Source organism: Erinaceus europaeus, chromosome 11 (assembly GCF_950295315.1).
Source record: "Erinaceus europaeus chromosome 11, mEriEur2.1, whole genome shotgun sequence".
NCBI classification, from domain to species: domain Eukaryota; kingdom Metazoa; phylum Chordata; class Mammalia; order Eulipotyphla; family Erinaceidae; genus Erinaceus; species Erinaceus europaeus.
Window position 1 is genome coordinate 95,250,369 of NC_080172.1, and position 14,969 is coordinate 95,265,337.

At 36.7% G+C, this 14,969-nt stretch overlaps 1 protein-coding gene and 1 long non-coding RNA gene across 2 annotated transcripts in view; one reads left to right on the forward strand and one right to left on the reverse strand.

Annotated features, from left to right (window-relative positions):
• The window catches only part of LOC132541431 (uncharacterized), a 610,114-nt gene that overhangs the window by 217,478 nt on the left and 377,667 nt on the right, over positions 1 to 14,969 (forward strand). The window lies entirely within an intron of this gene.
• Positions 1 to 14,969, reverse strand: part of SLC44A5 (solute carrier family 44 member 5) — a 182,515-nt gene that overhangs the window by 26,022 nt on the left and 141,524 nt on the right. Inside the window, exons 8-13 of the mRNA XM_060201013.1 lie at positions 13,333 to 13,456; positions 10,659 to 10,742; positions 9,075 to 9,187; positions 5,354 to 5,485; positions 4,726 to 4,825; positions 1,902 to 1,994 (exon numbers count right to left, since the gene is read on the reverse strand). Coding sequence (XP_060056996.1) covers positions 1,902 to 1,994; positions 4,726 to 4,825; positions 5,354 to 5,485; positions 9,075 to 9,187; positions 10,659 to 10,742; positions 13,333 to 13,456 — 646 coding nt within the window. The remainder of the gene's footprint in view (positions 1 to 1,901; positions 1,995 to 4,725; positions 4,826 to 5,353; positions 5,486 to 9,074; positions 9,188 to 10,658; positions 10,743 to 13,332; positions 13,457 to 14,969) is intronic.

Here is a 14,969-nt window from a genome sequence, read left to right on the forward strand (position 1 = left end):
AGGAGTCAGCCGTTAGGAGTGGCTCCTTAAAAACAGTAAAAATTAGCTCCCAAATATGGGAAAGGTGTATAAATACTGTTGACTATAAACCCCATCGATTTGATCTGATCTGATCTGGTGCCCATATTCAGCTTAGGAGCATATGTGACCTCTGGATCCCTGTAGATCAGACCTCACATTCTGTAGTCATCAGTGGGAACATTCTAAGCTGCCCCAATATCAGGACCCATCTTCCTCAGGTGTAGCATAGAGTATGTTGTCCAGCCTCCCTTCAGAGGATGGAACATTCTCTATTGTTGATCCAAGTTGAGGGCAAGGCCCTATGGGGGCCCACAAAGGGGTTTGTTTTGTTGTTCCTGATAGAGATGACCAGTAACAATGGAGAGAGGGATTTATTCAAGGTCTAGGCCCATCATGTCTGTTTGGGAATCTCAGGACTCTTCAAATAGGGCCCCAGCTGATGGGGTGGTCTGAGTCATCCTTAAAGTATGTCAATCTCTTCCCCTTATTTAGCTTTTGCAGTCCTTGTTTTGATAAGGATAGCTTGAGAGTGAGTGAGGGAAGTATAATATGAATAAGTAAGGAGGGTATCCAAGTCTAAGTAGACACTATTTCATTATGAACTTCATACTGACTTGACTGCAGACTATTGTGTACTTTTGCTTTCAGGTATACATTTTGTCCTAATTTATGGATACATGTGAACATATGCCCTATCTCATGGGACCTGGTCTTTATAGTTAACAATATTCATATAACTTTCCCATATTCAGGAGCTACTCTCTTCCCTGATCCAGCTTTCTGGTCCTTTTTCCAACCATGACATCATCTCCCCAGAGAATAACTAGGATCTCTAGGATCTACCTGTATATCAGAGTTCGGGCTCAGAGATAAAAAAAAAAAAAAAAAAAAAACTAGTTTAGCCACAGGTCCTTTGGTATATAACTAAAATAAGCCTACTAGCTATCTACAAAACAGAAACCCCCCACCCCAACTCTTTATCTGCACTACTCCAGCCTTTAGGTTCATGATTAGTCAACAACTTGTTCGGCTTTATATGTTAACTTTCTTTTCAGCCACCAGGTTCCAGATGCTACCATGATGTCAACCAGACTTCCTTGGACAGATGACCCCACCTGGAGCTCCGACTCTCCAGAACCCCGCCCCACTAGGGAAAGAGAGAGACAGGCTGGGAGTATAGATCCACCTGCCAATGCCCATGTTCAGTGGGGAAGCAATTCCAGAAGCCAGACCTTCCACCTTCTGCATCCCACAATGACCTTGGGTCCATACTCCCAGAGGGATAAAGAATAGGAAAGCTATCAGAGGAGGGGAGGGGATACGGAGTTCTGATGGTGGGAATTGTGTGGAGTTGTATCCCTTTTATCCTATGGTTTTGTCAGTGTTTCCTTTTTATTAAAAAAAAAACAGTAAAATTAATTGGAGCCTGGTGATGGCACACCCCCATGAAATCCACACATTACCATGTTAAAGGGCCTAGGTTCAAGCCCCCAGCCCCCACCTACAGGAGGAAGCTTCATGATTGGTGGAGCAGTGTTGCAGGTATCTGTCTCCTTTTCCATCTCCCCCTCTCAATTTCTTTCTGTCCTATCAAATAATAAAGAAAGACAGATAAACAGACAGAAAAAAAGGCAGTAAAATTAGCTAAGTTTTTTTTTAAGTTTATGGTAAAGAAAGAAGCACCATACATAAAGTCAAAATTTACCATATGACCCACTTGAGGAAAAATTCAGTTGGTATATTGAAACTGTTAGATCTTGGCAAAAAATAGTTCCTTTAGGGTGTATTCTTCCCAGAATGGAGAACACTCCACATAAATCCTCAGTTCTGGAATGACAGTGTGGACCTGATGTTTAAAGAGGTTTATTACCAAAGGATACATCGCTATCACAGCCCAGTAGCAAATGCAGATTGAGATGAAAATGAAAGTTAAAAATGGGTAAATTAATGTAGTAGGAATGTGTCCAATGGCTCTGAAATAAAACAAATAATTGAAATTTTAAAATATTGTAATTTCCCAATTAAACTTTTATCTCTAACAATTAGAAATATGCCTTTAGACAAAAGGAATGTTATAAACAGTTGTCATACCCATCAACTATTCCCCTTCCCTTTCTTTCCTCTTCTTCCTCTCCTACTCCTACTGTTACTCTTTCTTCTTCTCTGATCATTCTGGCATATTTGTAACTGGCTACTTACTTACCTTTTTATTTTTAGTGAGTTAGAAGCACTATTTCACTACTCACATTTGATGCCTGCTAAATTTTCCAACCTCTCTCCTATCTCATAAAGATTTGATACACACTAATCATAACATTTCTTCCTTTTTCTTAGATTCTTACCCCATTTAATAAAATGTGAGAGAATCCCTCCCTAGTTCCTCCTAGGAATCCCTGTATCTTCAAAATAAGTTCGTTATCCTCTGTGACTAAATTGAGTGAAATAACTTACTTTTATAAGATACCTTATTCTATTTTCTTAAAAACCAAAGGTTTTAGAAAGCTCTTCCATATTTGAGTGCCCATAACTCACACCCATTATCTTCTGGAGAAAGAAATGACTATCTTTTCTGCATGTCAACTCTAAATAATTCTGTATTCTTTTATTCTCCAGGTTAATAAAATTTCTCTAATATTTCCTTACAAGGTATGCTTCTCCCTGTTTCTAACTACTTTTTTTAAATTGGGGAATTAATGTTTTATATTTGGTAGTCAATACAATAGTTTGTACATGCATAACATTTCCCAGTTTTCCATATAACAATACAATCCCCATTAGGTCCTCTGTCATCCTTTTTGGACTTGTATTCTTCCCTACCTCCACCCCAGAGTCTTTTGGTACAATACACCCACTCCAGTTCAGGCTCTACTTGTAAGTTTTCTCTTCTGATCTTGTTTTTCAAATTCTGCCTGAGAGTGAGATCATCTCATATTCATCCTTCTGATTCTGACTAATTTCATTTAACATGATTTTTTCAAGCTCCAAGATTGGCTGAAAACGGTGAAGTCACTGTTTTTAATAGCTGAGTAGTATTCCATTATGTATATATACCACAACTTGCCCAGCCACTCATCTTCGAACTACTTTTGAATAATATTTTCAACCTAAGACAATAGGATAGACCCAGCGCTTGAGATAATCACTGATCACTATGATGAAACTATTTCTACTCTCATTTCGTCAACATATCAGAGTTCTTTTGCATTTTCACCTTTTTCATTCATATTTTATCAGTATTCTTTTCTTTTCTCCAGACACTAACAATAAGTGAATCACTGATTCCCAGGTTTACCTTACCATACATTAATCCACTCCAGTTTTTATTTTCCCTCGAACAAACTATCAGTCATACTGGTTCTTAGAAACACACATGCATACACACTTAGAGGTGTATCAGCAAGGGAAACTACCCTGGATCGATCGCATAATACACATCCAGAAAAACTAGTTTTGAGGAGCTAACCATATGATTTAAGTTATTGTGAGAGTTTAATTTACAAACTGCTTGCTAACTACTTAAACCACTGGCTTCAGGTGGCACTACTATTATGAAATACAATTTTACTAATCCTGAAATATAATTTAAGATATTTGCACCTCAATCACTAACAACTTAATTTTCTACCATCCTAAATAGAAAGCATAGTTTGTTGGCTTTAGAATAATGCTTTCCTTTTTTTTCCCATGTATTATTCAAAAGTTGAAAGTGTTATCCTCAAGTAATATTTTGAAACTGTAGGTATTATTTCCTCTCAGTATATTTTTTGAAACATTTAATGTTCATTTTGTGTAGCATTTTAAAAGTAAAAGTATATGTGAGTATAATATGATCTTGTATTAAGAGCTGCAGACACAAAATGTATACTTTTGTACTGATAATATCAGGCTTTCTACTAGCTAATTTTGTCATGCAAACAAATGGTAATAACATATAATTGACCTTACAGAAGTAGATGATTTAAAGTGCTCAACTGTTAATACTAACATATGACTCAGTATGGGAGAAATATAACATGTAATATAACTAAATTTTATGTGGTACTTCAGCATTTCTTTTCATATGCTATTCTCCTAACACACACTTAGTGTTAAAAAGTGCTAATGCATAGACTTGACAGGTTTTGGGTTTCTTTTACTCTTGGATAAGATTTGGGGATATCGGGGCCGAATGGTAGCACAGCAGGTTAAGCACAAATGGCGCGAAGTGCAAGACCAGGATGAGATTCCAGTTGGAGCCCCCAGGTCCACACCTGCAGGGGGTCACTTCACAAGCAATGAAGCAGGTTTGCAGGTGTCTATCTTTCTCTCCCTCATCTTCCCCTCCTCTCTCGATTTCTCTCTGTCCTGTCAAACAATGACAGCAATGACAACAACAAATATAATAACAATAAGGATAAACAACAAGGGCAACAAAAGGGAAAAGGCAGCCTCCAGGAGCAGTGGATTTGTAGTGCAGGCACTGAGCCCCAGAAATAACCCAGAGACAATAAACAAACAAACAAACAAATAAATATAATATTTGGATACACTGAAGGACTTGTTGGCACAAGTGATAGAGTATGAACTTGAGAAAATTCTCCTGAACAGGAAGTAGACTTCTTTGTAAGTCAACCTAAAGGGAAAATAGTCTGGGACATCTACACAGTAATTAGTGATTGGTGTGAATGAGGAGCACGTATATGAATTTCCTCATTAGGGCCTTACTTGCTCCCTTCCTTCAGCAGGGCAATAGAGATGCGGATTTTTTCTCTGAGGAAAATCAACGTGACGATGATAAGTACTTCAATGACACAGAGTACTATCACTTTAAACAGAAAAAATAAAGTTAGTATGTGATACAAATTAATCCAAATATAAATCTTTCTAGCACTTTCTCTGCACAGATTTACACTTTTAAGCAATATACAATTAAAGGATATGTTTAAATTTTTATTAGACAATATTTAACTATAAAGTACAAGGCATATTATAATAAAAACATTCCAAAATATAGAATTAAAGTAATCTCTGAATTCATCTTGCCTTAAAAATTGTTATAGTATTACTCACATTTTTTTCCCTTTAAAACACTGCTTTCAGACTTAGTATATAAACAACTACATACAAAGCATTTTTAAGTTGAAGGAAAATAGCTTGATGTCAGTGTAAAGTAATATTTTTCCTAGATTATGTAACAATTTCTTCTCAATGACTTTTCATTTTTGTAACTAGGACAACAAATAAATTTACTTCAATGACAGTAGCAATAGGCTGCAACCCCCCAAATTTTCCATTAAAACATGCTTTATTCTACTTATCATTTATATAAAACCATTTTTTAAAACATACTTACTAAGACCAAACCATGCTTGTTTCAGTTTAAAGTACATGCTTATATCACTCTGAAGTCCAATGTTATATACATCTGACTGAGAACTTGGCTTGTCACGAATATGTGTGTATTCCCGATAGCAGTGCCATGCTCCTTTAAAAGAAAAAAAAAAAGTCATATTCTGATACAAGTCATTTGTTCATCACATTTATTTTAATGAAACTGATTAGCAGGATCATTACAATAAAGTCAAAATTCATTTTTTTGCCTCCAAGGTTATTGCTGGGGCTTCGTCCCGGCACTATGAATCCACTGATCTTGGTGGCCTTTTTTTTCTCATTTTATTTGATAGGACAGAGTGAAACTGAGAGAGGAGAGGGAGATAAGGAGGGAAAGAGAAAGATAGACACCTGCAGACCTGCTTTGCTGCTCAAGTAGCAGAGCCCCCTGCAGGTGTGGAGTGAGAGCTCAAACTCAGCTCCTTGCGTTTCATACTATGTGTGCTTAACTGGTTGCACCACAGCACCCTGCCCCGGCACTGCAAGATTCATTTCTACAAAGTAAAATGTGCAGCTAATATTTTAGCAGTGTTACTGGATTCTATTTTTTCAAGTGTTACTTTATGAGTATTTCCATCATTTTTCTGGCTGATTGTATCAAAAATCTATTTAACTAGAAACAACCTTGGGATCAACTTGGAACAGCAAACAGAATCAACTGAAAATGCAACAAGCTAAAACTAGGATCACTCCAGGAACCCAGCAAACCAAGGGGTGAGTGCAAACACATGTGATTCATGGACAGAGAGGGGCTTAAGGAGAAATTCCTAGGGCTAAAGATCTGTACCAACTGAGAAGTGGCTGGTACCAGTCTAGCAGTCTGACAGTTGAAGCACCACCTCTGGTCTGAGTTTTATCAACAAAAAGATTGCTGAAGGGAAGAGAACTTAAGCCTCACCAATTTACAACTGTGGGTCTCCACTGCTGTTGCCCCTCAGGGGCAGGAACAGCAGACATTGGGAGACAGAGAGCTGGCTGGGGTGAATCAGGAGAAAAACCAACACTTTCAGTAGTCTAGAGGTGTGGCTATATAGTGGGAAACTTTTCACATCATTCTTGTGATAAATTAGGGAAAAGGGTGAATAATTCCCTCAGAAATCACAACTCCCAGGCAATAACTTGGGTTCACCTGCCTATCAGATGTCAGGCTCAGGCAAAAACTAATAAAGATAAGGGTCCTTTGAATAATACCTAAAATAGATCGACTAGCTATTTCCAAAATGGAGACCCCAAATATTCATCTGCACTATTCCAGCCTTTAGGTTCATGATTAGTCAGCAATTTATATGGCTTTATATGTTATTCTTTTTCAATCATCAAGTTCCAGAAACTACCATGATGCCAACTGGACTTCCCTGGGCAGACAACCCCACCAATGTGTCCTGGAGCCTTGGAGCTCTGCTTCCTCAGAGGCCTGCCCCACTAGGGAAAGAAAGACATGCTTGGAGTATGGATCAACCTGCCAATGTCCATGTTCAGTGGGGAAGCAATTCCAGAAGCCAGACCTTCCACCCCATAATGACCCTGGGTCCATACTCCCAGAGGGTTAAAGAATAGGAAAGCTATTGTGGGAGGGGATGGGATATGGAGTTCTGGTAGGAATTATACCTCTTTTATCATATGGTCTTGGCAGTGTTTCCATTTTATAAGTAAATAAATAAATAAATACATTTTTTTAAAAGACTGTTTTCCCCACTGTTTTTATATACTGACCATCTTTCTCCACTTCTGTGGTTGTCAAAATTGCACTAAAGCTAATCTCAGATTTTTTTCTTTTTTTAAAGTATTTTATTTATTTATTTATTTATTTATTTATTTATTTATGAGAAAGACAGGAGGAGAGATAAAGAACCAGACATCACTCTGGCACATGTGTTGCTAGGGATCAAACTCGTGACCTCATCATGCTTGAGAGTCCAAAGCTTTACTACTGTGCCACCTCCTGGACCACAGACTTTTTTTTCTTACTCCTTAAAACAAGTCAGTAAATCTATAGCAGATTTTATTGTCCATTACTCCCTGATAACAACAAAAGAATGTGATGGAATAACATTTCCAGATTCCATAGTGGAAAAAGGAAGAAATTATTTTGAGCACCAAACAAAAAACACAAAGATTTATAAACATAACACTTTCTTGGGAGTTACTTATTAAAAGACAGAAGTTCTTGTAAACCTCTGCATGAGTGACCCATTTAGCTAAAGGAAGCAGTATAACAGGAATAGATGAAAAAAAAATCTGGAAGAAACCTGAATGATTGCTTAAAAAAAAGATAACCTGCATATCAGATTTCAGGCTCAGTGGTGTGGGGAGAAAAAAAAAAAACACTAGTATAGCCACAGGCCCTTTGGAAAATAACTAAAATATGCCTACTTGCTATCTACAAAACAGAACACCTCTCCCAACTCTTCATCTGCACTATTCCAGCCTTTAGGTTCATGATTAGTCAATGATTTGTTTGGCTTTTTATGTTAACTCTCTTTTTAGCCACCAAGTTCCAGATGCAACCATGATGCCAACCAGACTTCCCTGGACAGACAACCCCACCAATGAGTCCTGGAGCTCTGACTCCCCAGAACCCTGGCCCACTAGAGAAAGAGAGAGACAGGCTGGGAGTATGGATCCACCTGCCAATGCCCATGTTCAGCAGGGAAGCAATTCCAGAAGACCTTCCACCTTCTGCATCCCACAATGACCCTGGATCCATACTCCCAGAGAGATAGAGAATGGGAAGGCTATCAGGGGATACTTATACTGACATATGTTTGCTACCTTCAAGATCTTCAAGATACACCAAAAACTGTTATCTTGTGTGTCTGCTAATATAAGGCTGCAGTGCCAATCTAACTAGTGCCAAAGGAAAAATCATTCATTTGATCAGAAACCTCCTAAACATTAAGTCCAAATATTATTAGCCCATACATGCATTAAAAGTCTGAATGAATGCTGCCATAGTGTTATAATGATCCCAGGGAAAGAGTAATTCATTTTTAGTGTTCACATTGAATCTGCACTGCTTTTAGAAGGAACTGAGCTAGTGGTTAATTTCCACTGTGGAATAACTCCTCCATATCCAATGAGTGTAATTTAGACAAATTGCCTCTAGAGGGTGTTGTCTCATTATTGACTACTGGTCAATTATTAAAATGTGTGACAGTATTTGAATTGATAGTACTAAATTGAAGGAGGAAAAATAGGTTGCACTTTAGTGACTTGAAGATCTAGTTTTTTATAAAATTAAAAAGATAGCAGACTAAGAGGTGGTGTAGTGGATGAAGTGTTGTGATCCCAAGCAGACACATGTAGCAGAGATAAATCAAGTTCTCTCTCTCCTACCCCCTCTCATACTAGTAAGTAAAGATACACACACACACACACACACACACACACACACACACACACAAAGATTAAGAGATAATAAACATTGTCTGAAATGTTTTTTTTTAACCCATGAACCATGAAACCAACATAGGGTCAAAGAATAGACTACTTTGACAACACTTTTTTTCAACATGTAGATGAAAAAAATTAAAGAGACATTATATACAAAATTTATTATTTTTCTCAACATTTTGTGGAGGGGTGGAGAATAATCAGATTTACTTTGTGATAGTTGAAAATAGCAACTGAAACAAAAAAGATGTTACTTTGGTATTTGGAAATTTTTAAATTATGATACTTACCGTAGCCTATAACAGAAATCACACCCAACATGAAGAGCCAAAAGATTAATCCAGCTGTGTACCTCAGAAGTATCACAAATAACCAGCTCAGGAGCATGGCAATAGTCAAGCCACTAGAGGAAAAAATACACAACACAGCAGTCAAGTATGCTAAACATAATGAAAACAGGAAGACAACACTTTCTTCCATTAAAAAAAATCTTAGGTTATCTTATTTTACCTAGTTATAGGAATATGTCAATAAAGGATATTGAGCTCTGTTCAGATTTTTATATATTTAAGTATAGTACATCAGGAACTCTGGACTGGAGACATCTGTGCTTACATATGTAAACTGAAATCTAGTACCGATTAATGTTCAAGGGTAAATATAGATTCTTCAACCCACAATTTAGGTCTATGTACAACAATTTTCATGTGCTATTTCCTTTTTTCTTTATATCTACTCATTAAGTGACACATTGTAAAACATATCTATGATAAATCTGTGTTGTTCTAGATAGCTGGTAACTAGTGGAATCCTGTAATATGACTTCTTAGAACAGTTACAGCCTCAAACTGTCTTGAATAAAGGAACAGTTCTGGAACAGAAAGACAAGAAAAATAACTGACCCACAATATTCTCAAATCCAAGATCATATAATCATTATCATTATGGTCTAATTATGTCTAATAATTTCTGATCTCTGACATCAGTAGACACTCATTTCAGGCCCCTAATGATGTGTGAGCCATTATTTGGAGCAGTGATTTGACTTCTGGGTCTCCTTGGCCATGTGACTCTATGAAGCAACCAGTAGAACTATTTCCCTTCTGCTTTTAATTTCTTTCTGGAATTTGACAAAACTACAAAAGATAATTCTCTCTTCCTCCTAAACCCTGAAAACATCCAGGTTAAAGTCATACTGGATTTTTCTGGGCAATTTCATCAAAGAGAACTCAAACTGGAAATTTAGTTGATGCTTCTGTTCATATTATGAACTGACACCTCTCTTGCTATCTGCAAGTTTCCAAGCATAAAAGATGAATTATGTGTTATTTATTGATTTTCATCATTTTCAAATGCTTTCTTTAAAACAAAATCTTAGAGTTTTTGGGATATGTGTAGAAGTAACAAGTAGGACTTTGCATATAGTAGTTTCTACCAATAGCCAATGATGATTAGATTTCTGGTTAAAAAACATTTACCACTCAATTAAAAAACACAGGGGAAAACATCTTAACAATTCTGTCATTGGAAAAAGGATAGCACAGTTTCAATGTATCTTCTCCAATAGGTCACACTACTACAGAACCTAAGCTTTCAACTTCAGAAACTATTACTTATAAAAGTTACAGATACTTTGAAGCTTAAGTACTGTATATGGTTAAAAGATTATTCTATGACATAGCCTAAGAGAAATATTAAAAAAGGTCAGAAAGAAATTTATATTTTCATAATTTTTGCCAGTACTGGGAATACTGCCAAATATCTTTCCTCTATCCTTATGCTATCTGAAAAAAAAGTGAATTAATATTTTATTCACAGGTGTTTTTAACTTTGTGGAGCAGGGCTGAAGAAGAAACACCTGTCTTTTTACTTACATGAGAATCCAATACCATGTTGTTGCATAGTCTTCAAACACTTTCATTCCAACTGTCCTTGCATCGAGGATTTTACTGACAGTACTAAACTCAAAGGAGGGAAAATTATTTTTTACTATCATGACAGAAATATGCTTGTTATTATAAATGGAATTTTGCAAATTCAACTCCTATTTTAGAGAACATTGATCAAGAATTATTTTTTCCCTACTCCCAACATTACAGCAGATATCATTACTAAATTTACAAGGGTGGCTATGGGTACACACAGACAGAACATGGCTTTTAATAATGGTGAGCCAATTCTTTTCCAGCAAAGGTAACGGCAAATGTCTTCATTATTGCAGAAACCTCACCTTAGGAGATACATTCAAAGGGTCAGATGAACTTTAACTAGAAAAATCCATAGAGTCAAGAATGAACATCATCTATACCTTCTCTCTAGTTCTCTGACAGGAAGAGAACTAGTAGGAAATGCTAGTCATGAAAGCTTGATTTGATGAAACAAAACACTTTTTTCTTAACATAACTGTAACACGGCCATTCCATTCTCCCCTACACTCAATTTACATCTCCTTCCTTCCTCAACTTTTGTTAATAGTTTAACTTTATTCTTAATTTTACTACCCATGCATGCATCAGAAGGAAATTTAACATAGTTGTATCTGTTTTAGCATTTTCTTTACTTTTATTATTTTCCCAAGTCACTGTGTGTGTGTGTGTGTGCGCGTGCATGTGTGTGCGTGTGCGTGTGTGTGTGTGTGTGTATGTGTGTGTGTGATTAATAGTGGTTTACAAGGTTATAAGGTTACAAAGTATAGTTTCACACCACAACCACCACCAAAGTTCTTGCTAACTGAGTTATTACTGTGCACAGCACCAGCACAACAAATGCACTGTTCCCAGCAATCATTTTTCCTCTCCCTCCCCACTTCCCCTTTCTTCTTTGAAAGAGACAGAAATTGAGAAGGGAAAAGGGAGAAAGGGAGGGAAAGAGGAGAGATGCTTGCAGCACTGCTTTATTGCTCATGAAGCTTTCCCTCTGCAGGTGGAGACCATGGACTTGAACATCAGTCCTTGCACATAGGAACATGTGTGCCCAACCAGAATTGCTACTACCTGGCCCCTGGAATTTTAAGTCAGTGTTATTGTACTTGCATTAACTACTTTGTGATCTCTTTCAGATAGCATTATACCCGTGAAATGCATCCATATAACTACTATAGTCTAATTACTCAGAACTTCACTCAGAGTCAAGGGAAACAGGACAGGGGTTATGTAAACAACACTCATGCCTGAGACTTTAAACCCCAGGTTTATCCACCAGAAACCATCATAAGCCAGATCTATGCATTGTTCTGCGAGAGGGGGTGGCAGTGGTGGGGGGGACAAAGACATAACAGGGTCTGGAATACAGATTTTCTTAAGGGTCACCAAGGGTTGCAGATTGAACCTAAGACCTCACACATATGAACCATATGTCTATTTGCACTGCTAGATCTTCTCAAGAAAAAAGATTAGGATGTCTTCATTTTCACTTTTAGATCAGTAACTAAATCATGGAGTACTGTATGCTTACATTTATGTATATATATGTTTGTGTACACCCAGAAAATTGTTTCTTTCTTATTTAATTAATTAATGTATTATTGGATAGAGACAGAGAAATTTAGAGGAGAGGAGGAGATAGAGAGGGGAGGGAGGGAGCGAGAGCGAGAGTGAGAGACCTGTAGCCTCCCTTCACCACTCATGAAGCTTTCATTCTGCAGGTGGGGACCAAGGACTTGAACCTGGGTCCTTGTGCACTGTCATGCAAGTGTTTCAGCAGATGCTCCACTGCCTGCCCCCAAAGCTGTATGTTTCTATACTGCTCGACCACAATGTGCACAGCCTTGGGAAACAGTAGCTTCACTTCACTGTAGTTAATACAAAGAAATCTGGCCTGTCTGGAATAGCGTTATCATAGTTACTTCACCTTTTCTTTTTAAAAATATTTATTAGTTATTCCCTTTTATTGCCCTTGTTTTATTGTTGTAGTTATTATTGTTGTCATGTTGGATAGGACAGAGAGAAATCAAGAAAGGAGGGGAAGAAAGAGAGGGGGAGAGAAAGATAGACACCTGCAGACCTGCTTCACCACTTGTGAAGTGACGCCCCTGCAGGTGGGGGCCCCGGGGCTCGAACTGGGATCCTTATGCCGATCCTTGTGCTTTGCGCCATGGGCGCTTAACCTGTTACGCTACCGCCCGACTCCCAACTTCACCTTTCTTAAGGCCACGTCCCTTTTAAACTATTTGTCAATTTCATTATTTCAGCTAGCTAACATTTTTTTTAAATGATGCTTTCCAAAGAAAAGGCTTCTTCATTATATTCATTCAAAAAGTTAGCTATATTGTCTTTAACTATATTTCTCGATGTCTCATTTCTATACCTGCTGATAAGGAAATTCTTAAACATTTTGAAGAACATACTGCTCTTTATAATTGATTATAGTTTTCTCTTGTATGAGTTCTTAGTAAACACATACCAAGTTCTCCATTCTACAATGAAGCATATATGTATGTGTGTGTGTTACGATACACAATTCTTCCTTTATAATCTTCAGTGTGATAGGAGCTTTATAGTCTCGGACATCAGATTTTAAAACTGAAAACAGTAGTGTAAACAAACATACTTTGCAGCAGCCCTCAGTTCTAGAGCATTTCTTGTGTGTCCATTTCCATCCTCGAAGTTTGTTTTATTTCCTACTGTTAAAGAGCCATTTTGACTAGAGAAGTCCGGGAAACATCTCTGCACGACTGTGAACGTAAGTTGATAATACTGTAGTTATTTAATCATATGTGATGTCTTCCCATTCTTAAGTCTTAAGCCTTTTGTTGCTTATCTCTCTCATTAATAAATAAATCTATTTTTAAAAATTTAATTATAAAATAAAAAATATCAACAAGATCATAGGATAAGAACGATACAAATCCACACAATTACCACCATCAGAGTTCTATATCCCCTTACCTTTCTTGAAAGCTTTCCTATTCTTTATCTCTCTGGGAGTATGGACCCAGGAATATTATAAATAAATCTTTTTAAAAAATTTAAAAAGGACTCTTATACCACAATCTTGTCAATCATTATTAACCAACCAATAAAAGTTGTAAAAAAAGAAAATGGATTATGCTCAATTTGGAGGTGATGTTAATAGAAAAAAAATAAAGAAAAAAGCTTATACATTCTTTAAAATAACTTGGAAATAGTGAACAACCCCTTGAAAAATAAAAAGAAACTCAAATTTGAGACTACTAAGTTAATTGTAAAGTGTTAATCCACTCACCCAGTATACCATTTATGTTTTCATGGAGGGGCTTGAAATGGAAATACTAAAGCTATCAGACATAGATCCCACTTTTCAGTATAATTTTTGAAAAGAGTTGAGTCATTGTTCAATCTATTTTTGCATGATTATTTTCATTAAATAGAATCCTAGCATCTTTGCAAATCTAAATGACCAAAAATATGTTAAGACCTCCAATTTTAAATGAAGAGAGAAGAAACCTCAAATTATTACTTCACTATCTTTAAACTAGTGTTCACATAGAAGTAGCTGTTACAGGAGGAAAATACCTCTTCCTGATACAGGAAGAAATACCTCTTTATAAATCCTGTCCTGATTTTCCTACTTTAAAATAATCTCTGTCTATTCATCCATATCTTCTGTACTATTGATAAAATAGCTAGTTCTTTTCCTATCTTTCTTCTGATCATTCCTACCAAATTTGGTAATTGCTACCAGTTGCTTTTATTTTTCCTAAATCCAATAATATTTTTGCTTTCATCATTACATGGAAGTTGCCCTGTAAATAATCCCATTGATCTAATTTCTAAAACTTCCATATGTGTCCTTTAGTTTTCATTTGCTTGACCTCATAGCATAGCACATGCTTGATATAGAACAAACAACTTTTGTGAGACTTTTACATAGTTGTCAACCCTACATTTTGAAATTCTCTTAACTTACATGCCCAGATGCTGTATTCCCTTTCCTTCTGCCTTGCTGTGTACTTTACATTTCCACTCCTTAGATATGACAAACTCAAATAATCAATCTAACTGGACCACTAAAAGTCAATTTTCAGGCTGGGGAAATAGCATAATGGTTATTCAAAAATGGACTTTTTATTTTATTTTATTTATAAAAAGGAAAAACTGACAAAACCATAGAATAAAAGGGGTACAACTCCACACAATTCCCACCACCAGAACTCTGTATACCATCTCCTCCCTTGATAGCTTTCCTATTCTTTAACCCTTTGGGAA